Source organism: Nelusetta ayraudi, unplaced genomic scaffold, assembly GCF_046127955.1.
Source record: "Nelusetta ayraudi isolate G7.1 ecotype Tasmania unplaced genomic scaffold, CSIRO-AGI_Nayr_v1 ptg000219l, whole genome shotgun sequence".
In the NCBI taxonomy this organism is placed as follows: domain Eukaryota; kingdom Metazoa; phylum Chordata; class Actinopteri; order Tetraodontiformes; family Monacanthidae; genus Nelusetta; species Nelusetta ayraudi.
This window is the reverse complement of record NW_027466268.1, coordinates 7,503-31,294: the sequence shown is the minus strand read 5'-3', so window position 1 is coordinate 31,294 and position 23,792 is coordinate 7,503. Positions and strand designations below refer to the sequence as shown.

Genomic DNA, 23,792 nt, shown 5'->3' with positions numbered 1-23,792 from the left:
GCCCGAGTTTGCAAATCCCCGCCCCCCCACTTCCTTTTAATACTTGAACCAGGCCCCTCCCACCTGTGACCCCAGCACGTCTTCACAACAGAGGAAGGAAGAGAAAAAAAGAGGAAGAGAAGAACATTTCTTGCCTGTGACCCCCCCCCCCCACCTGAAAAAAAAAAAAAAAAAAAAAAAAAAAAACAGCACAGTTATTTCTTAAATTTTGAAAAATCTCAGGAAACTCCAGAAACAGAACGTAACAAAAGTTTGTCTTTTTATTTTTTTTCACTTTTTCTTTTCATTTATGTCTTATTTATTCATGAGGTCTGCATTGTTACCAAGTAGTGATATGGTTTTGCAGCTGTATGAGCTTCGACTTTGGGTTCTTTATTTCATTTCGTTTTATTTATTTTTTTTTAGACTTTTTTTTTTCTTGCTTTTTCCTGTTTTCTTGTGCCCATTTGGTTTCGACGAGACCGGTATGGCCAGCAGCGCCGCGGCCGATGCTCTTATCGTGCTGTAAGAGGTAGAGTGAGGCTCGTTTTGTCGCCAGCCACCGAGGAGCTTCTGTGGCCAAGAAACACACGTGTGAGAGGAAATAAAGAGCGTTTGTCTTTGTTTTGTTTTCTGTTTCCAAGGCAGGAAAATCCCCCCCCCCATCCCCCCCGACCCCCCCACCCCACCCCACCCCACCCTGACGGACGCAATATATTTCACAAGCTGGGCGTCAGACAACCCATTTTTTTTATTTTTTGTTGAAATTTTTCGACATGGTTGAATTATTTTGAGTCAAGGTTGTGTTCAGGGAAAAACAGCTAAGTGCATTGTGGGCTTTTTTTTTTTTTTTTCCCCCCTCCACGTGATCCTTGAGTTGGGAATCGCTAGCGCTCCTGTTGTAGCACCGAGGTTGCTGTTTTTTGTTTTATTTTTTTTTTCCTAGGGTGGGCGAATAAGAGCCGGGGATGAGAGAGAGAGTTTGTTTCATCAACCTTGGAAGGATCTTTTTTTTTTTTTTTTTTTCACATCCCCCCAATGACAAAAGTGACAAAATGTAGGAAAATAATATAAAGACGGAAACAAAAAAAGAAAAGAAAAGAAAAGAAAAGAAAAGAAAAGAAAAGAAAAGAAAAGAGCGGTCCGGGTGTCCCGCCTTTTACATTCAAGGAATTGAAGAGAAGCTGCTTAAAGCTGAGCCGGGCGCCGGGTCGGACGTGTGTGGTGTGAGAAGCTCCCTCTGAAGAAGCTTCTCAGCCGTGAGGAAATGCTGAAGATGTCGATCTTGGTTATTATTGCTCCGGCTGTGAGATTGTCTCACATTTTCTCAGCCCACCTTTGTGAGTCCAGCGCCGTCGGTTTGGACTTTCGTGACGCTGATGTTGTGTTTTTCTTCTGTTTGCTGAAAGCGTAAACAAAAACCCGCACAACGCATAAAACCAAATATTTTCTCAAACCAAACCTCTTTGTGTTTTTTTCTTTTTTTTTTTTTTTTAAATAAAAAAATTAAATTAAATTAAAATGATAATCAAAAAAATGTTTTTAATCAGGGTTTTGGTCCTCCAGTCTTTGGCTGTTTTTTGGTGATTATTTTTTGTGTGTGTGTTTCTTCTGTTAATACTGTGATACCTGGTATGTATGCAGTGTTAAAGCTGTCAATTGGAGTCTACACCTCTGCATTTGGAAAGGTTTTTTTTTCTTTTTTTTTTTTTTAAGCATGTCGACGTGTTTCCTTTTAAAGTTTTTTTGTCAACGATTTTCTGTCATTTTTCTAAAAAATAACAAATATTTAACAAACTTTCAGTCGCGTGCATGCACTGTCTGCCACTTAAATAAAAGAGGAAGTTATGGCCACTTTTAGCATGTGAAGAAGAAGAAGGAGAAGGAGAAGGAGAAGGAGAAGGAGAAGAAGGAGAAGGAGAAGGAGAAGGAAAGAAAAGTGGATGCTTTTACATCTTTTTTTCCTCGCTCTGTTTTTTTTCCTTCCCTCATCCAAAAGCAGAGGGCGCTGTCACCACATCCGAAAACAAAAAACAAAACAGACTGAATTATGGCTCTATACCGACATCACAAGTATGCTGAAAAGAAGCATGCCAAAATAACATCTGTGACAGTGCAAAATAAATTTTTTTTTTATCTCCGTTGTACAAACCCCCCCATGCCCGCCAAAAAAAAAAAACACTTAGCATTCCGCGCAACATGCTAGCTCTCAGGAGAGATCTGGTTGGGTAGCAGCTCTAAGATAATAAGTTTGCGTCTTTTCTTGAGGAAGTCGCAAAAAAGAAAAAGTGATCTACCACAGACACACGAGAGAGAAGAAGAAGGAGGAGGAGGAGGAGAAGAGGAGGAGCAGCTCGGGAGGGGGAAGAAAAGGGGGGAGACACTTTCTTCATCTCTTTTTGAGGGGGAAAAACATGAGTGAGCGATGACACACGTCCAATAAATAAAGATCAGGGAAAGCACAGGAAGGAAGTCCGAGACACGGTGAGACGATGGAAGATGAGGAGAGGAGGAGAGGAGGAGAGGAGGAGGAGCTTGAGCGCCGACTTCTGGCTGCTGGCCAATTATGCCTGTGCAAAAAAAAAATCAAAAAACCCCCCAAAAAAACAACAAAGTGTGTTCAGGTCCATCCTCCGCGTGTGCAGAAGAAGGACAAGGAGAAGGAGAAGGAGAAGAAGAAGGAGAAGGAAAAGAAGGAGAAGAAGAAGGAGAAGGAGAAGTGGGGAGGAGATGGATTTGTATTTCCCAGCCCGCTGACCTGAATATTATTACAAGCGTGAGGGAAGTGATGTCGGCGGAACAGCTGGAGCCGCCTGCAATCTGCTGCACATCTGCCCTCGGCTCGGTGGCGCTCCGCAGGGTCGGGGGTCCGGCCCGCCCGCCCTCTCCTCTTTCCAGGCAGCACAGTCGTCTGTCCATCCCTCCATCCCTCCATCCCTCCGTCTTCCAGATGCATTTCCAATCTCCTTCCTTCCAAAGTCTTCTGACCGTGTGAGTCCTTCCTGTCGAACGCTTGTCGGTTTGCTGGCTGAATTCTTGTGCAGATCCAACGACGGAGAAATGAAGAAAATGTATAAAAAGCCGAGGGCTGGGAGGTCAAATATATATATATATATGTACATATATATATATATGCATATATATATATATATATATATGTATAGATGTATATATATATATATATATAGAGAGAGAGAGAGAGAGAGGAGTTTACAGCTCAGTCTCTTGGAAGTATTTACAGGAAACCAGATTGAGCCACAATGACGACGACGACGACGACGACAACGACAACAGCAACAAGGACGACGACGACGACGACGGGCACGACGACCAACAGACGGACAGCAGGGGGCGTAACGATGAGAGCTGCGTCCAAATTGAAAACTTCCACCATCGCTCCGGCCAAAGAATATCTTTGTCTTCCTCGTATAAAAGTCAATATGACCTGATTCACGGAGCTCCGCCTCTTCCTTAGCTTAGCGTCGTTTTGCAAGGCAATGTCAAGACAGTCATGCTGTGTGAGTGAGAGGTGGGGGGGGGTGAGGGGGGGGGCAGAGGTGGGCCCCCCTCCCCGCGGTTAGCGCGGCGTGCCGTCCAGGGCGGAGGAGGAGGAGGGGGTGCTGGGGGGCGTGGCCGCGGGCGGGGTGGCGGCCGGGCTGCCGCTGCCGCTGCTGGGGGTGCAGGCGGAGGAGCTGATGGGGGCGGGGGTGTCCGACCCCGCGACCCCCGACGACCCCTGCTGCTGCTGCTGCTGCTGCTGCTGCTGGCCGCCCTGCTGCTGCTGCTGCTGCTGCTGCTGCTGCTGCGCCTGCTGCGCCTGCTGCGCCTGCAGCGTCTGGCCGCACACGTGGTGGTGCTTCTCCCAGTCCTTGTGCTGGCAGAAGGAGCCGCAGTAGCGCGCCGTGTTGCAGCCGCTGCAGGTCTCGCTGGCTTTGCGGCCGCAGTTCCAGCAGCTCTGGCGGACAGAAACACACAGAGGCGGCGTTAGCGACACAAACTCCAGACTCACGACAAATGATGATGCTCACACAACTAATGACAGATTGGACTTTACAGCACATTAAGGCCTTGATTCATTCACGCTGGTGGTGGAAAGCTACGTGTGTAGCCGCAGCTGCATGGAGGTGTGGCAGCTGACGGCCCCCCGAGGCTTCAGTCTCTCGCCAAAGGACACAATTGCTGCTTTCCCACTGAAATTAGCGGTAGCAAACAACATGCTAGCTGCTAACATTTGCCATATGGCCCCTTCCCAGCTGGGTGTGACCCCTGCTGGCCAGCCTCGCAGTCTCCACCTGCGCTGCTGTGTGTCTGCTGACGTCGTCGCGCCGAGATGTGCGACAGAATTCAGGGAAGTAAACAACGGAGGTCAACATGGAAGCGAGTGCGGCGGCGGCGGCGGTGGTGGTGGTGGTGGTGGCCAGTGTGCTGTCGGGTTGGGTCTGAGACTTGAGGAGCTGGGGAATTCCAGTGTCTTGCCAGAGCTGCGGTACAGTGAATGAATTCAGTCTGAGCTTTGTTTGGTGATAGACGCCGCGACTGGCGCGGTATTAGCACGTAGCGCACGTAGCGCTCAACACGTACACTAGCGTAGTGTACGTGTTGTCTGGCTTTAACCCTGCAGGCCGATCGGAGCCGAGCCGATGAAAGGCGATGCGAACCCGGGTCGCTGGCCTCCCACCGCCACCCACTGCCGACTGTTAGCGGGTTGAAGGGGGTTTTTGTGGGCCAGTGGGAAAGGAGCCAATGACAGCTGGTTTTGAACCGCCAGCCTTTCGTTCATTGGACAACTCGCCCGACCTCCTGAGCAACAGAAGCTGCCTCGCTGCTGCAGCAGCATTTCATTACATTCAAAGATTGATTGATAGATCGATTGATCGATCGATCGATTTGCTTGAAGGCGTTTTTTTCTCGGCAAAATATTCTTACATAATATTTTTGCCATATTTCTGGATACGTGTTTTCTTGTGTCAACAGCTTAATTCAAGAGTAAAAAAAAAAAAAAAAAAAAAAAAAAAATGATGATGATCCAAAGCGGAAATCAATGAGGTCTGAAACATTAATTCCAAAAAGAAAAATATTCTCTTCAGGTTTATTACAACATTATTATTTTATTATTTCATTTCAATTGAATTCAAATGATATAATGAATATTAGCGGCAGACTGGTAAACACCCCCCCCCCCCCCCCCCCCCCTTGCCTACCTCGCTGGAGTCCTCCTGCTGGTTGATGATGGACAGCGCGTCCTCGGCCGCCTGCCGCTTGGCCTCGGCCACCGTGCGCTCCATCTTGGCGCGCTCGCTGCTGATCATCTCGTGCGCCTTGCGCTCGGCCTCCGACACGGCCTTCTGCAGCTCCGACACGGCCTGCCGCTTGACCTCGTTCACCGCCTCCTCTGGAAAGAGTGTGGACACAGAGGGAGTCAAGCCTCCTGCACCTGCAACACAAGGCGCACTGCATCACCTCCCAACGCACACACACACACACAGACATATATGCATTTCAGAACACACGCGCACACACACACGCGCACACACACACACACACACACACACACACACTGTGTGGCATGCATGAACAGCGACTGCTGCTCTCGTTGCAGCTCTGTCTTTGTTCATGATGTGATTTCTTGGTCGTTCTTTTCACAATTTTGACGTCATGCAGTCGTGGAAAAAAGTTTTCGGACACCCTGAACATTTACTCAATGCAAAATAATGCCATTAAATATTTGTGCGTGTGTGCGCGTGTGTGTGTTTGTGTGTGTGTTTCAAAAGGTTCGACTGCATCAGACGCACACAAACGACAAATGGAAATTATTTTGTGGTTAATTGTTAATCAGACAAAATGAGAAAACTTGTGAATAAGAAACTGAATTCTTGTGTTGGAAGCGTTGTCGTCGGACCTCGTCTGGCTGAGACCTGCAGTTCTGAGCTGGATTAGAAACAGTGCAGCGCCTCCAAATGAAACTGCACTCAGAGAAACAACCTTCCCGACCTTCCCACCGGGAAAAAAAAAATAAATAAATAAAAGAATGTTTTTGAGCAAACAGTGGAAACGCAAAGCCACCGACGCTGAGCTGCGTCTGCGAGTCCTTGTCATGGAGTGTTTACCAGGCGGAGCCTTTTATTACAGCTCCTCTCCTTCACTCTGACACTTTTAGTGATTAGTCACCAAAAACACTTCAGCGCTGCGCCTGCACCCGTCCGCGTGTCTCAGCGGCGGCCGCCAGCCACTCTGCTAACAGGCTGAGGAGGAGGAGGAGGAGGAGGAGGAGGAGGAAGAAATAATAAGCGGGGCAGTGTTAACCGGGAGATCAGAGCTAAACGTCGACGCCAAAAGCAGCGGCAGGTTTTTCTTTTTGTTTGCAGCCACATCAAGCCTGTAAGTTGACTAATTGCATATGCAAATCAGGCAATTTATATTTAAATTATGCGTTTCCATTGTGATCCCAGCAGCGAGAGGGAGGGAGGGTGGGGGGGGGGGGGCAGGACGCCACGCGAGGTGCTTGAATATTTATCACCAACTGTAAACATTTTACCTGTCTTTCCTTTTTTAACCAAATGAATTCACTGTGAGCCTCAGTGTGTTAAAAAAAAAAAAAAATCTTTTTCTCTCTCCCCCCCCCCCCAGTCCCTCCGGGCTTCTATATTTATAGATATATTCACATCAGTCCCGCTCCTCTCAGGAAACATGCGAGTCAAGTGAGAAGAAAAGCCGCAGAGGATGAAAATTAGCCGCCGCCGCCGCCGCCGCCGCCGCTGCCGCCGCCGCCGCTGCCGCCGCCGCCGCTGCCGCCGCTGCTGCCGCCGCCGCCGCTGCCGCCGCTATCTCCTCACGGAGAAGAGAGAAAATTCTTGTCGGACAAATTCCCAGCGCCTCATTTTCTTTTGTAGAAACGGAATTTGCATTTACAAACATGAGGGCTAAACTTTTAGCAGCAGGCAGATTCTCCGGGCGGCGGCGGCGGCGCCGCCCGGCGGTTATGGAAATTGTCGGCGGCGTGCGAAGCGTGGAATTGTGATTACACACCAAACGCCTTCGATGGGTCGATCGATCAAAGGCGGTGCGTTGGGAGGATGGGGTGGGGGGTGGGGGGTGTGGGGGGGTGTGGGGTCTCCAGTTCTCGGCGGTGGCGCTCAATTCAATTTAAATGCATATTACTTGTTCACGCGCCATCATGCTCGGTCAAGCAGGGGGACAATTTCTTTTTCTCCGAGGGCTTTAAGAAGCAGATCCACCGCTGCTGAATACTGAGAGCACTCCTGAGGCGCCTCGCTGGGAAATTCCTTCACTCGCCTTTTTTCTTTTTCATTTCATTTCTGCTTTATTTGGCGGATTGCAGCGACACCTGCGGCCGCAAAAAAAGACAAAAAAAAACCAAAAACAAAACGACAAACTGCAAAAAACGGGTGGGAAGCGAGAAGAACCGAGAAGCGAGAACAAGCTGCAGCGTTTTTTCCGGCTTCTCCTCACCTCACTTCTAACATTGGTCCTTTTTCTGCCGCTGTTCTGAGTCCGGGTGGCCCAGCTGAGCAGGTTCTGACCCACTGTGTGAAAGTCCAGAACTGTTGGACCGCTTCAGAAACACAGAGACTTTCCACTGACACAGTAAAGATCGGTCAACCGTCCCTTTAAGATTCTCTCCACCTGCCTGAGTGTGTGTGTGTGTGTGAGTGTGTGTGTGTGAGAGTGTGTGTGTGTGTGTGTGTGCCCGGCCCTCACCAGCCTTCTTCCAGATCTCCTCAGGAACGTATCCAGACACGGGCCGGTGCAGCAGCTCGCGGTGGATTTCTGAGGCAGAAAGACGCAGCGGTTACAAACTTTGTCGCTCCTGAGAAAACCACTGGCGAAGAACAAAAAAAATGACTCCATCGATCTCAGTAGAATAAGGCTGGACTGTAAATAATAATAAAAACGCAGCATTTGTATTCTTTGCCAATTTAGGGACGAATGAAAAAAAAAACACAAGTGAAAAAAAAAAGAAGCAGAGCTTCAATCTCCTGCATCAGCATCAGCGCCAAGTCCAGGTCCCGCGCCCACCTGAGGTGCTGTTCTCCTGCGCCGCCGGGCTCTGCTGCCTGGACTGGCCACTGGTGGCGCCCTTCTTCAGCTCCTCGGCGTCGCTGTAGCGGCGGATCCAGTAGTTGAGCTCCTCGCGGTCGGCCTCCTGGCACCGCCGCAGCACCGTCAGCGAGCGCCGCGTCTTCTCCACCATGTCCATGATGCAGTTCAGCAGCTGGAGGGGAGGGCAGGGAAGGGGAGGGGCAGTGGGCGGGGCTTGGGTTAGCTTTAGCGCCGGTGGCGGCGAGGGAATCTTTTGGATATGGATGATTTGTCGGTGCCGGAAAAAAGTCAAACTACAAGTCAAACTACAGGCGGCAGGAAGAGAAGCGGCTGCCAGAGGTGTAACTGAGTAGAGGAGAGTAATAAAAAAATGTTATTACTTTTCTTACATGGTCAAGGTGCTTCCACTCCTCCGCCCACTCTCTGTCCGTCAGCCGGTGATCGATCACTTCCTCCTGTCGGCCGCCCGTGTGCATCCCTGCCCGAGAGACACACACACACACACACACACACACACGAAGAAGGGAAAAAGAAGAACAGGCTGAGTTAAACCTGACAGTAGTCACTTTTGACAACAACAAAAGAAAAGTCGCCACAGGGAGAATAGCGACTTTTTTGGAGGGAGAAAGCGACCCTGCATCAACTTTGTCTGTTTTGACAGAGACATTCAGGGGGAATTGAGGGCAGCCAATAGGAGACGTTCAGGGGCACTGAGGGCAGCCAATAGGAGACGTTCAGGGGGAATTGAGGGCAGCCAATAGGAGAAGTTCTGGCCGCAAAGATGGAAACGCGTCACGCTGACGTAGCACAGGTGCACAGGTGCAGATTCTTTTACCCCAACCAGGAAGACAGGATCCCAGTGGGCGTGTACATGCAGGCCATTGGGAATAATGATCGGCATGAACCGCCTCTCCCTTGCGGAGTGGAATTTCTTTCCGAATGGAGCGAATCGGATCAGAACGGACGTGTTTACATGAAGCACTTTTAAATTGTGGCTCTGCCTTTGTTCTGATTGTTTGTGTCCATGTCAACAAAGCTACTGCAGCTCGATTCTACTCAAATCTGATTGGTCCAATTTGACGGCCCAATGGTTTTCAATTTTTCTTTGGAGATTTTTTGGAAAACATTCCAAGGTCATTGCCGTCCTCTCCACTGGCAAACAGCAGCAGCTCGCCACCGGCCGGGTCCTCCGGGCCAGTGGCGATTGAGCCTACTGGGGTCACACGGTCTCCTCACCGATGGGCCGGGGTCGCTCCCTGATCTCCCGGTGGTTGGAGGCGGGGTGGCGGTAGGTGTCGCGGTAGTGATGGGCCACGGCCATGTCGTCCAGCCGGTAGTGCTGCGGGGGGAGGGGCCCCGGGTGAGGCAGGCCGTTGGGCTGGTAGGACAGGCCGTTGGAGGGGCTGAAGCGCTGCGCCGGGCTGATGGTGCAGGGCCGCTTGCTGGGGTGGACGTCCGGGTGCAGGGCGGCGTCTCGCTCGAAGCCGTTCTCTTTGGTTCTGGAGGGGGTGGAGGTGGAGGTGGAGGTGAGACACCAGGTGGAGGGACGCTCAGGGAAGCACAGCAGGAGACAAGGAAGAGGCCGCTGAGGAGAGAGGTTAGCTGCACTGCTAGCTGCTAGCTGGACCCAACCTGAGCTCTATTGATGATGGATAGATAGATGGATGGATGGATTGATGGATGGATGATGGATAGATGGATGGATGGATGGATGATAGATGGATGGATTGATGGATGGATGGATGGATGGATAGATGATAGATGGATGGATGGATGGATAGATGATGGATAGATGGATGGATTGATGGATAGATGATGGATAGATGGATGGATGGATAGATGATAGATGGATGGATTGATGGATAGATGATGGATAGATAGATGATAGATGAATGATAGATGGATGGATGGATAGATGATGGATGGATGGATGGATGGATGGATGGATAGATAGATGATAGATGAATGATAGATGGATGGACGGATGGATGGAGAGATGGATGGATGGATGGATAGATGGATGGACGGATGGATGGAGAGATGGATGGATGGATGGATAGATGGATGGATGGATGGATGGATAGATGGATGGATGGATGGATGGATAGATGGATGGACGGATGGATGGATGGATGGATAGATGGATGGACCTTATTTATACCAAAGTGGGATATTTGGCATTGGTGGGCTTGAGTTTGACAGACTGATGGCTCATACAATACATTTTTCACTTTAACTTTTATTTTGTCTCATAACCGGATGGATGTGTGAAACAGATTTGGGGAAGATTCCCTCCAGCCTGCTGGACTCCATCCACTCTCAACTGGAACACACACAAGCACATGTACACACGTGCACACACACCAGGTGGGTTGAGTCTGCTTCCGAGGACGATTCCGGCCAGGTGTGTCTTTGTGTGAAAGTGTGCCTGGTGTGTGTGTGTGTGTGTGTGTGTTCTCTCAGCTTGTCAGTTCGCACTTAAACTCCGCTCCACCCCCTCCCATCGCTCTCTCTCTCGCTCACACACACACACACACACACACACACACACACACACACACACACACACACACACACACACACACACACCCCTCCTCTCCTCTGCAGCCCCTCCGTCTCCTCCATGAACAGATTGAACTCCTTAATGAGCTGTTTTTATGGGCTCCTAATGCTCATCCACAACTCTCCATATGCTCCCTGCATCTCTCTCCTCCTCATCCACCCATCCACCCACCCCCACCCGACTGCACGTTTATGTTCCCTGTCGTCTCGATGCAACAAGACTTTACATCTACAGGCAGCCACACACACACACACACACACACACACACACACACACACACACACAGATGTGTGTGCTCATCTTCTTTTGCATGTAAAAATCCATGTCATGTACTGACTGTCATTGTTATAGTATATAGATTGTGATCATCATGAGTAAAAACACGTGCAGTATATCATGACGAGCAACACAAGGATTTGTGTATTTTTCTAAACACACACACACACACACACACACACACACACACACACACTTTTAAAAAAACTGAAATTATTATTATAAATTATTATTATTTGTTTATAAAAATCCGAACAAGCAAAGTGAGGTCATCGGCCCAGGTGGATATTTAGATTATTGAATACAAAGGTTAAAGTATGTGAGCACCACACACACACACACACACACACACACACACACACACACACACACACACACACACACACACACACACACACACACACACACACACACGCAACGAAGCGCTATAAACCAAAATAAAAGCATAGTGTCCGGCAAAAAAATAAAATAAGATTTTTTTTTTTTTTTTTGCTGATCCCGCAGCTGCAGACGACGGTATTAATCAGGCGGCGGCCAAAGGCCTCTGTTGTCCGTAATTAAGGATTCCTGTCCAAAAGAAAATTCCGATATTCCCAAACGCCGAGGCTGAGCAACGTTAGCAGAATCCAGGAGGTGCTTAGCTGGCCGTATCGGCGCAGCAGCCTCATCTGTATGTGTTATCGGCTCATCTCCCCAGGCGGACACACACACACACACACACACACACACACACACACACACACACACACACAGGTTCACATTCATGACACACACTCAGGTTCTTCACTGCGATGGTGATTCATGCGCGCAGGCCACACTGCATTTGCTCCCCCACTGAATACAGATGCTTACTTCTCTCTCTCTCTCACACACACACACACACACACACACACACACACACTCATACTTTTTCCCTCAAGCCCCCCCCCTCCCCCCCTCCCACCTTCATGCACCAGGGGGCCAACAAATATGCAGGTATTACAGGAAAAAAGCCTGCAGGTTCAACTGCAGGAGGGAGACGAGGGGTGAGAATTATTAATATTGCAGGTTTTTTTTTGTCCATCAGCAAATATAAAAAGTACTTTTTCTACTTCTTCTTCTTCTTCTTCTTCTTCTTCTTCTTCGCCTGCATTAAAAAAATAAAATTATACCCCGTAGGCGATTTTCTTTTTGACTACGCATGCAATTGTTTCCTAACTTACAAAAAAAAAAAACCCCACAGAAACTGTTGTGTTGCAGCAGCACCGGACTGCGATTATTTCCTCTCTGTCTGCAGGTTCAGATCTTTGACTGAGATGTCGTGGTTGACGTCCAACACCGACACGGCTCCACCGCATTAAATCTGCACTGCTTGGCCCTGAAAAAGCAGCGTGTTGAACGAGCTAATCGTCCGTGAGGCCTCCGCTTCCTGGCCCGGAGCTGCTTTTATGTATTCATTTATTTTATTTGCTCCTGGATGTCACGTCTGGATGCTCGTCCACCGAGGAGGAACATCAGCTTGTTGGGCAAAAAAAATGAAAAAAAGCCTCCGACAACGAGCGGATGGAGAGATTTGGCTGAGAAAGGCAGGTGAAAAAAAACAAAAAAAAAACGCATCAGACACGGAGCCGTGACTAAGACCTGAGGAATCCCACACACACACACACACACACACACACACACACACGGACGGATAAATACCCATTTATTGACACATTAACGCTTTTAATTGTCTGTGAGCAAGAGAGAGTGTGTGTGTGTGTGTGTGTCGTCAGTTCTGGCCCATTACGATCAGGAGTCGGGAGCCGAGACGTCCAACTGAGCGCGTCATGAGGCCTGGTGGCTCGCTTCCCACACACACATTAGCACATCGCACCGTTGCCTGGGATTGGCTCAGCCTGGCCGTGTGTGTGTGTGTGTGTGTGCCTCACTCAGGCTCAGACTCGTGCTCAGACTCGGGCTCAGACTCGGGCTCGGGCTCAGGCTCAGGCTCAGGCTCAGACTCAGACTCAGACTCGGGCTCAGACTCGGACTCAGACTCGGGCTCAGGCTCAGACTCAGGCTCAGGCTCAGACTCGGGCTCAGGCTCAGACTCAGGCTCAGACTCAGACTCAGGCTCAGACTCAGACTCGGGCTCAGACTCGGGCTCAGGCTCAGACTCAGGCTCAGACTCAGGCTCAGGCTCAGACTCGGGCTCAGGCTCAGACTCGGGCTCAGGCTCAGACTCGGGCTCAGGCTCAGACTCAGGCTCAGACTCAGACTCAGACTCAGACTCAGACTCAGACTCGGACTTGGACTCAGACTCGGACTCACCTGTCCGGCGTCCTCCTCTTGCCGTTCTCGTTGACGTCCAGCAGCAGCTCGGACGAGTCCACCGGCGACGTGGTGCTGGTGTCCAGCAGCAGCTGCTCGTGCTGGGCCAGGTACTGGGCCGGGTTCTGCTTGGCCAGCCGGGCGCAGTGCAGCAGCTCCCTCTGCAGGAGCGGCAGGTTGGCCTGGAAAAAAAAAACAGGACGGAAGACGGAAAGAGATTTATTGATTTATTTTTTTCAAACATCAGAGGCTGCGTTCACAAACAGACGCGGCTGCAGACAGAATGGAGGGAATGCAAGGATGTGAATGTTACACAGTCGTCGACGCAGAACCGTCTGTGAACACCTACTGGAAAGACTCGGACACACAGACCTGCTGTCCGATGATCTGACCCAAGCTCAGAAACACACACCAGGACACGAGGAATCCATCTCTTCCATCTCAGCGGGACCTTCGGCCCTGTTTACTCATTAGCGCCACCACTTCCTGTGACCCGCGGTGCATTAATGCCTGGAGAACTCGGCGGCGGCTCTCTCTGCCTCTCCCTCTCCCTCTCTCTCTCCCTCTCTCTCTCTCTCTCTCTCACCCCCCTGAGTATCACAGGTCACGCAGGTACGAGCGCCTCGGCTTCAAAGACGCCTGATGGGCTGCGTTTTTATTTTTTTTTATTTTGAAGCAACAAGATGAAAGTCTTGCGTCAGGTGCGGCTGAAAATGAAGAAGGCGGAGGAGGATGTCGGCGTGGGGAACATCACAGGGGCCCTTTGAGGCGCTGCACTCTTGGATCTGGGCTCGGTTTATCTTTGCTTTTGTTCCCCAGAAAAGTCTGTCATGTTTTCCATCTCCGGAAGACGTTGACAGCTTCTCAGACGGCGCTGAGAGGTGCAGTCAGGATTTCAACTGGCAACCCCGGCCCAGAGCGTCCTGCTGCCTCGGCCGCCGCCTCACCTGCCAGACTTAATGGCTTGTTAATAGCTTCTGATTGTAATTACCCCGTCGGGAGGGGGGGGTCGGGTCATTAAACTCCACTGTTATTAACTCCAGGTCGTCCTGACAGCCAGAGGACGCGGCAGCGCTAACAAGAACTGGGACACTGAGTGAAGAGACGCAGAGACGCTGCCTGGGTTCCTCACCGACTGCCATCTTCACAAACAAACAAACAAACAAACAAACAAACTAATACAACAGCGGCAAATCCAGAGCAGAATGGATGAGGATCACATGCCCCGCCTCTTCTGTCCATGAAAGCTGCTGATTGGTCCAGGCATATTCAAAGGAGGAGATGGTGATTGTTTTGGAGGCTTTTCGGCCATGTGATCACTAAACACTGAAAACAACCCACACCGGAGTTTCTCAAGACGGATTTCAGGTTGAGTTCAGATTCAGGTTGGAGGTTCAGACTGCCAACCAACATCCCATTTTTAGCCCATCCTGATTGAAACCGGATTGCAGTGTGAACAGTCGCAAAGCACATGGAATCCAATGTTTGCTAAATGGATTGAAACCTTCTGCAGGTGGTTTCAAATGGCGTTGGGTCAGATGTGTCTCAGTGTGAACAGCTCCAAACAAAGCGATGGGTTCTGACTGTCCGTGACGTCGCTCTACAGCAACGCACGAGCCAATGTGCCACCAGAGGGCGCCACTCCAGGTGCGGAGCTGCGACGTCATGGAGCAGACAGAGGCAGTAGAGAGCAGCAGTCAGTCGCTGGACAGAGGAGGACCCTCATTGGCTCCTCAGTGTGTGGGGAGATACAGTAGCTCCATTCAAGCCAAACTCCAGGCCAGGTGTGGCAACAAGTGCCGCTGTCGCAATGATGTGATGACATCACACACTACACGCTACGCTGGGCCACGCCTCCGCTGCCACCTCGCTGCTACAGCAACCTGTCAGATGGCTCAATAATGTGGCCCAGTCTGAACAGAACCACATCCCATTTGGACACTGGCTACAACACAGTGTGGACAGTCAGCACTAAGAATGGGATTTGAGAAGGAATCTGATTTGAATCTGATTCGCCTGCAGTCTGAACGCAGCCTTTGACTTCCAACCACTGGAAGAATCTCCATGCAGCAAATCCAGTTGCTCTCCATGCGGGCCAGAGGTTCTGCTGACCAAAACATCTGCCCTGCAGGACCCTCGATGTCCCGCCACTTCCTGCCACACCTCCTCCTCCTCCTCCTCCTTCTTCTTCTTCTTCTGCTGCTGCTGCGGCAAAATCACAATTTTTTTTTTTTTTACTTTGTTGCAAATCCTCTGGCCTCTTCACAACAACAACAGCAGCAGCAGCCACAGTAGCTCTACTTTTAAAGAAACACACACACACACACACACACACACACACACACACACACACACACACACACACACACAGTGTGTTGTGCTGCTGCTGTGCGGTCGCTGATTGCCCTCTTCCAGTAAAAGGCTCCCAACCAATTTGCGGTTTGGGTATGAAGAGAAGAGAAGGGTGAAGGAGCAGAGTGGGTTGGGAGGGAGAGAGGGAGGGAGGGAGGGGGGTGAGGGGTGGGGGGGGGGGTCGGCCGAGGCCAACACTAGCGTGATGACAAACTGGGAGCTCTGACAAGCTGCTGCTGCTGCTGCTGCTGCTGCTGCGCCGACACACCGATAAAAGTCGGGCGGCACCTTCCGACTGCCGCCTGCTGCCATATGGCGGCTGGCATTTCACAGCTCACGGTGGGAAGACGCTAAAATTAGAGCGGGGAAGAGAAACGAGGGAGGGAGGGAGGGAGGGATGGACGGATGGAGGATGGTAGGAAGAAAAAAAAAAGTTTCAAAAAAAAAAAAGAAGGAGGGTTGCTTTGATTCCGCAGCCATCGCAGCGATGCACCAACCATCTGGCGAGGAGACGGTGGATGGGGAGCAGCGAGTGGGGGAGGGGGGAGCGGAGGGATGGAGGGAGGGAGGGGAGGAAGATACGGAGGGAAGGTGAGTGGAAGACGAGCAGGAAGACGGCGGCAGGGGGAGGAAGGACGGCAGAGATGGAAAACAAGCGCCGTTCTTCACCCCCCCCGCAAGACATCCAAGCAGGAGGTTGATGGCGATGATGATGAAAGAAGTTGGATCGCCGACGGCTGTCACTCAAAGCGGAGACGGAAAAGGGGGGAGGGGCCGGGAAGACGGAGGGTGAGAAAAAGCTAAAGAATTGAAATTCAGCCTCGCGGGAATCAGTTTTAATCTCCCGGGCTGCAGCCAACACCTGTCTGGGCATGCAGGCGGGGGAACCACTCACAACTGCCCGTTGTGATGTCACGAAGGGCAGTTGCGCTTTTCGGAATGGTGGCTGCAGCGCTGACACCAGATCTGCTGCATCTGAAACGTGGAAAAAGAAGCAGCAGAACATCGCTGGGTTTAAAGTCTGGAGAACCCTGGAGAAGTCACCATGCTAACGGCTAACGGCTAACAGCCTCCTCACATATCTGATGAACCTGAATGCCGGAAGAAGACTCAAAACACAGCAATCAACATTCATTCAGTCAGGAGCTGCAAACTGCAGCAGTGAGCAGGGGGAGTAAGGCTGAAAATGAGCAGCGAGCCGCTGAAAATGCAACTTAGTGGGAGACGCAGACCAAAGTGGAACCAGAGCAAACCACAAGTGTTTTATTTACTGAAACAAACAAAGTGGAATTGAAACCAGCAGGAGGGGGAAAAAAAGTAAGAAATCCAAATACAAGATGAGATGGATAGATACTGTAAGATAGATAGATAGATAGATAGATAGATAGATAGATAGATAGATACTGTAGATAGATAGATACTGTAGATAGATGGATAGATAGATACTGTAGATAGATAGATAGATAGATACTGTAGATAGATAGATAGATGGATAGATACTGTAGATAGAAAGATACTGTAGATAGATAGATAGATGGATAGATACTGTAGATAGATAGATACTGTAGATAGATAGATAGATGGATACTGTAGATAGATAGATAGATGGATAGATACTGTAGATAGATAGATACTGTAGATAGATAGATAGATGGATAGATACTGTAGATAGATAGATACTGTAGATAGATAGATAGATAGATAGATACTGTAGATAGATAGATAGATGGATGGATACTGTAGATAGATAGATACTGTAGATAGATAGATAGATGGATAGATACTGTAGATAGATAGATACTGTAGATAGATAGATAGATAGATAGATACTGTAGATAGATAGATACTGTAGATAGATAGATAGATAGATAGATACTGTAGATAGATAGATAGATGGATGGATACTGTAGATAGATAGATACTGTAGATAGATAGATAGATAGATAGATACTGTAGATAGATAGATAGATGGATAGATACTGTAGATAGATAGATACTGTAGATAGATAGATAGATAGATAGATACTGTAGATAGATAGATAGATGGATGGATACTGTAGATAGATGGATAGATAGATACTGTAGATAGATAAATAGATGGATGGATAGGTGTATAGAGGGACAGACAGACAGACAGAGGGATAGATGGATACACGGATAGACAGATACATGGATAGACAGATAGACGGACAGACGGAGGGATGATCTGGTGCTGGTACCTTCAGGAAGGGGATGACGAAAGGTCTCAGGGGGAAGTTTGTGGCTTCTTGGAGTTTGGAGTGAAATTCTTCGATGGTTAGCGTGGAATTCTGGAGCGGAGGGAGAGGGGGAAGAGAGGGAGGAGGAGAGAAAACACATCAGGCCATGTGGAAGACATTAGGAGGAGCTAATATCGCCTGTTGGAAGCCACACTCCATGTTTCGGCCGCTTTATTATGATTTTTTTTCCCCTCCGCTCGGCGCTGATGGGAAGCATATGGAGGAGGAGCTGCAGCGGCGGTGGCGGCGGCGGCGGCGGGACGAGCGAGACGAAGAGCGCCGCCAATTAATAAAACAAACGCACGTCGTGGTGGAGGAGCGAGGCACCGCACGAGAGGGAATTTATTATTCAAAGCAAACACGCTGAAATATTAAAGAGGACTCTGTGTTTTATTCACGGCGCTTTCAGTCGTCGCTGCGCTCAGACGTCTTATTTATCTCTCTTTTTGTTTCAGTAGATTTCTTTTGGCCTCCTGCTTCTGTTCTGACGTGTGTGTGTGTGTGTGTGTGTGTGTGTGTGTGTGTGTGTGTGTGTGTGCAGACACACAAATGCAAAAAACAGTCAGGGTTTTGCAGGACTGCGGCTACAGGAGAGATCCTACACTTTCACACCCAAAGCGCCTCCTCTTCCTCCTCTTCCTCCTCCTTTTTTTCTCCTCCCCCTCTTCTCCTGCGACCTCGCCTTCGCGGCTGACGAGACGGCGGCGCTATTTTTAATGTTCTCCTACGGGGAACCTACGTTCCCAGGATGCACGGTGAGGTGAGCGCACGACTGCAACACGCAAACACGACCAGCAGGGGGAAAAAAGGAAAGAAAGAAAGGAAAAGCGAATGAAAAGAGAAGACAAACGAATAAGAATGAAGTGAATGAGTGTGAGGCAGCAGATATGTGTCCTCCCTCTCTCTCTCTCTCTCTCTCTCTCTCTCTCCTTGCTGTGATTTCCCAGACCTGGGTTTTGTTGCGTTCAGTCTTACATCTGTTCGCCCAGATTGCGGCGCTGCCGTTTCTTGACAGCCAGCGGAAAAAACCTCCCGAGCCGGCGCACAGCGAGCTAATTAACGGTGTCACTCTTTTCAATAAGGCGGTGGAGGGGGGAGGGGGGATGGGGTGGGGGAGGGAACAGGGGGGTGGGGGGGGGAGGAGGGAGGGAGGCAGACGGCGAGGGAGGAAAATAAACACGGCCTGAGCCAAAAGGAGGCCGGGCTCAGTGAGGCTAATTAAAAAAAAAAAAAAAAAAACCTCCCCCCCCCCTCCTCCCTCCTCATCCCCCTCCCCCTCGCCATCACTTCCTCTACGTGCGCTCACATCCTCCGTGTAACCACGGCGGCGGCTGTCATGTCAGCCGGCGTGTCGGCGGGCTGCAGCCTCTGATTGGAGGCAGAAAGCGAGGGAAGAAAAGGAGGAAAAACAAACCCGCCGAGCGTCGCCGGGTTTGTTTTTCCTTTGGTTTTTTTGGTTTTTGCGCTTTGCAGACACAAAGCTGCCGCTGCCGCCGCCGCCGCCGCCGCCGTTATTCTGTTTTCTTTCTTCGCTATTTGAAAACAAAAGGTTTGAGACGCTTTGCCAGCGTTTGCGTGGATGAGAAGAAAAAAAAAGGAAAAAAAGACGAATAAAGAAGAAGAGCCCTCAGGAGCCTCACTGTCGTGCTGACGCACAGCTTTGCACTACGGAAGCTCGGTGTGTCCATATTTAATGTGCACTGTCTCTCTGACAGCAGGCCAGTGTTTCCAGGTGTTGCGTGAAGGTCCTCAGCGGCTGTGCAACACCAACTCCATCTTTACCTCCACCGCTGTTTTCACTCTTTTTTTTTGTTTTTTGTCGCACTCTGCCGCCACCTCGCACGTGATTCGCTAACTGCCGTCGCAGGGATCAGCCGCAGCAACGCGGCTGCTTCCATCGCCACCTACTGGCAGCGCCGGGTTACTGCGGCTGAAGGTGCCGCTGAGCCAAACTTCGGCAAATACTGATACGAAACGTTAACGTAATTATACTTTTTCACCAGCAGTGGCCGCCATCGCCAGAACTCGTCGTGATCTTAAAGTGTTGTCGGTGCAAAACCCAGGACAGAATTCAGTTTTTCAGGCAATTAAAAAAAAAAACACACTCTTCTTCTTCTTCTTCTTCTTCTTCTTCTTCTTCAGCTTCTTCACAAAGAACGGCTGAATTCTTTTCCGACATAACGGGGAAGCCTGCGGTAGTTTAAGGTTCAGATCAATATGATCAATATCACAAGAAGCACCACGCGGATGACGCTATCGATATCACCAACATAACACTGCTACTGGTGCAGTCAATGTGACTGATACTGGGACCTATAGGCCCACTACTCATGAGAAGGATTCCAGGTGAACTCTGCAAAGCGAGGGGCGCAGTGGCGGATACTCACCACCAGGCCGAGCACCAGCGTGCGGACGCGCTCGCCGATCTCGGGCGAGATGTCGTTGCCGAACTGCTGCAGGGTGGTGAGGAAGCGCTTGAGCTTGCTGAGCTGCCGGGCGCCGCAGGCCGGCGGCAGCTGCTGGTTGGCCAGCGAGGACGAGGAGGAGGAGCTTGGCCCGTTGCTGTAGCCGTTGGGTGGGGAGGGGGCGCCGTTGAGCGCCGTGGGAGAGTGACTGCTGCCGTTGCTCACTGCAAGGGGGGGAAGAGAGGGAGCGTGTTACAAGTTGTGCACCGAACTAACTTAATTGCATGCTAGCTAGATAGCTAGATAGATAGATAGATAGATAGCTAGATAGATAGATAAAACTTTATTAATTCCGAAGGAAATTCAGGTGGTCAGCTGCATACATTCATTCCAACAGTGAAAAGGAAAAAAACAGACACAAACCTATAATAAATAAATAAAAGCATGAGGTGCTTAGTGCTAGTGCTAGCTAGCTAGCTAGCTCACAAAGAAATTGCTTTAACGAAAAGTCACATTATTTTGTTCTTTGTCTTTTGTCAAATGGAATTCCTTCAACAAATACCATGTCGGTGATGCAGCACAGTGGTGCCTTTGTGTTAGCTAGCAGGTTAGCTGGCTAGCTATCCAAGGCTGGCAACCAAAATTGCGCACTCATTTAAGGGAACACTTTTTCTATTTTGCGCAAAGTGCGTTTGCACTGAGAAGAAAGCGAGATGTCATCATCTATCACCCATAGATGTTTTCAACATCTGGATACAATTCACAGTTTTTAAAAAGAAAAAAAGTAGCAGAAGAAGAAGGAGAGGTAATTTCCTGACAGAATCAGGCCATCTGGGATGCTATCTAGGACACAATGAGGCTAAACTTTCCGCAATGTCAACAGTCTATCAGCCGCCGCCGCTGCTATGAAATCTCTGTGGGGGAAAAAAAAAGAAGAAAAAAAGAATCACTAAGCGACAAAAAAAAACGTTAGCCTCGCCGAAACCCGACCGCTAATTTTGAGGAGATTTACATTCCCTTCTGAAAACATTCACAATCCTCCACATTTGTTTCCAATCACCGGGGGCTCGTTTGATCCCCGACATGTTGCTGCTGCTTCTTCTTCTTCTTCTTCTTCCTTCCAAGCAGCCTAAACAAGCCGGGGTGGGCGGGACCGAGGGCGGCATGACCCCCCCCTGCGCTGCCACTGGTGGTGTGTGTGTGTGTGTGGAGGGGGAGTTTGTATACAAAGAGACACTCTCTGTTTCTCTCTAATGAGATTAGCTTTCGACCGGGGATCCGCACACTCCCCCTCTGGCCGCCGTCCAACGCCGCTGCAAGTGCGTCCGCTAACAACCGTGGCGGCGAATCAAAGCGGACGGCTTTGTTAAAAAAAAAAAAGAATAAAACCTCTGGGGGCGGGGCAACAGTAATTGTGGCGTGTCGCGGAAGAGACAAGCCAGTGGAAGTTAAAGACCATGAAGAAACCAGGAAGTGGAGACGCAAACAACACCAACAACAACACGGCGGCGCGGCACTCGGCTCGGCTAATCGAGCCTGGAGTGCCGGGGCCACTTTGAGCGGCGGGTCTTTGGATTCTAGTGCTCTCCATGGAAGTGGTTAACTGTGCACTTCTGAATGCTGACTGAATGCCGGCGTGCGACTCAAGGCGGCGTGGCAGCCATCCAGCGGCGCTCCAGCGCTAATGAATTTTGTCGACGGGATTGTTTGTTTGTTTATTTGTTTATTTGTTTATTTTTAGCTGCCGCTGATCGGGCGACGCTGCTCGACGCACTGAACAGCAGCGAGTCCACGTTTCACCTTTTGAACAGAGACAGTCAGCCGTGTGTACGAGGGGAAAGTTCGTCCAGTATCTCACAGGACCACAGTGGCGTTGATCCTGACCCACGGGACAGCTCTGGAGTTTCACAGAGGCAGAGAATTTAAGCTATAACTATAACTATAAAATAAGAATTATCATAATAAATAAAAATCAACTAGCGGCATTCAAATCAACACTAAATACTGACATGATAATAGAAGAAGTGAATGTAACATTGATTTATTGTTGACTGATTAAAACTCTTTGCCGAGGCCTCCAGGTTTTTTTGTTTTGGTCCATGCAACCTTTCACCGTGCCAGCTAACATCAACCTGTGTCTGTCTGTGCTGCGCCATCGCATCGCACTGCTGGCTGCTGTCAAAGCTGCGTCCAAACGGACAAACTTGCTAACATCATGCAGGAAGATACAGCGCCGCTGGCAGTCGAGCATCAGCGTGTGTGTGTGTATTGCTGCGCTTGCAATTAGCGCCAACGTCTGTTAGCATCCCGCGACATCAACACAACGACTCCAACACCCGCTAACAGGCACCGGATTCGTTAGCGAGGAAGCTAAAGAAAGAGCGATGGCGTCGTGAACCCCGAGACATGGACACAAGAGGAGAACTCACGTGTGGTGGGTGTGTAGGAGCTGCTGCGCGGTGCTCCTTGCGTGCTGGGCGGCGGAGGCATGGTGGGAGGGGTCAACCTGGACTGTGTCTTGACATCCGCAGGTGAGTCGGGCATGGTGGAGAGCTTCCCAGTGCGATCTGCAGGGGGCGGCAAAGAGACACGGACGCTGCATGAGTTCAGCCGGTACAGCCCCACACACAACGCTGACCGCCCGAAGGTGGCGCCAACGAGGCGTTTGCCCATTAGCATTCAAAAGATGCTAACAAGCGGCTTGTTTATCCGGATGTTCTTGCAGCATCCGTGTTCGGCTGGGACGCCGCCTGTGAATGCAACACGTCGATAATCCATTTTCTTCCCGAAAGAGGACAAAAAATAAAATAAATAAATCAATCAAAACAAGGCACAAGCGGCTTTCATCCATATTGTGTGTGAGACGGCGAGAGGCACAGAAACACTTTCCTTCTCCATTTTATCAGCTCCGTGCGCTCGGCAGCCGGCAAAGTTTTTGTTTGGAAATGAGAAAAATTGAGCGCCCGGAAATGAGTTTCTCACGAAGGAGGAGGAGCTTGTTTTTCATCGCCGTGCAGAGGAAGAAAGGTGGCGTGAAGCGGCTGAATGACGAGGAGGACGCAACACGGAACACGGCCACTTCCCTCACATCAGCCCAGTCGCCCATCACAGAAATAAAAGCGCCCCAAATTACTCCCGGGAAAAGAGACTTTATTGAAGCAGATTTTCTTGTGTGTGGTGTGTTGCGCATCTTCACAAAGTTGTTAAATGTCGCTGCTCCTCCGTCGCCGGCTGTTTGTTCGGATCCCCGACGTTGAGCCGAGCGGAGATGAAAGAGAAACGGTGGCGTGTGAGGAGAGCGAGGACGCTTTAAGCCCGTTAGCACGGCCTGTCTGAGGGCTGCGGCTGCCGCTGCCGCTGCTGCTGCACCGTGACTAAGTGCTTTAGTCAAGCGAGCTGAGCTCCAGCAGGACACCAGGGCGGGCGAAAAGATGGAGACATCAGCGAAGGTGTGAATGGAGGGAGGAGAGGAGAGAAGAGGAGGAGAGGAAGACAGGAGGAGAGGAGAGGAGAGGAGAGGAGAGGAGAGGAGAGGAGAGGAGAAGAGGAGAGGAGAAGACAGGAGGAGAGGAGAGGAGAGGAGAGGAGAGGAGAGGAGAAGAGGAG

At 50.1% G+C, this 23,792-nt stretch overlaps 1 protein-coding gene across 4 annotated transcripts; it reads right to left on the bottom strand.

Moving 5' to 3' along the window:
* Nucleotides 1-3,547: 3,547 nt before the first annotated feature.
* On the bottom strand, nt 3,548-22,800 carry runx1t1 (RUNX1 partner transcriptional co-repressor 1). Of its 4 annotated transcripts, none has more exons than XM_076016196.1 (10): nt 22,616-22,800; nt 20,169-20,410; nt 17,743-17,832; nt 13,172-13,353; nt 9,277-9,539; nt 8,430-8,518; nt 8,017-8,212; nt 7,699-7,767; nt 5,181-5,413; nt 3,548-3,934 (listed from the first exon to the last, which is right to left on the bottom strand). In XM_076016196.1, exons 1-10 carry the CDS (start codon nt 22,728-22,730, stop codon nt 3,557-3,559), a joined length of 1,857 nt encoding a protein of 618 aa, XP_075872311.1. In that variant the 5' UTR covers nt 22,731-22,800; the 3' UTR covers nt 3,548-3,556. The 4 variants fall into 4 exon arrangements, with proteins under 4 accessions (XP_075872311.1, XP_075872310.1, XP_075872313.1 ...); XM_076016195.1 differs by having other exon boundaries at nt 8,421-8,518; nt 22,616-22,799; XM_076016198.1 differs by having other exon boundaries at nt 5,181-5,371; nt 22,616-22,799.
* Nucleotides 22,801-23,792: the final 992 nt, after the last annotated feature.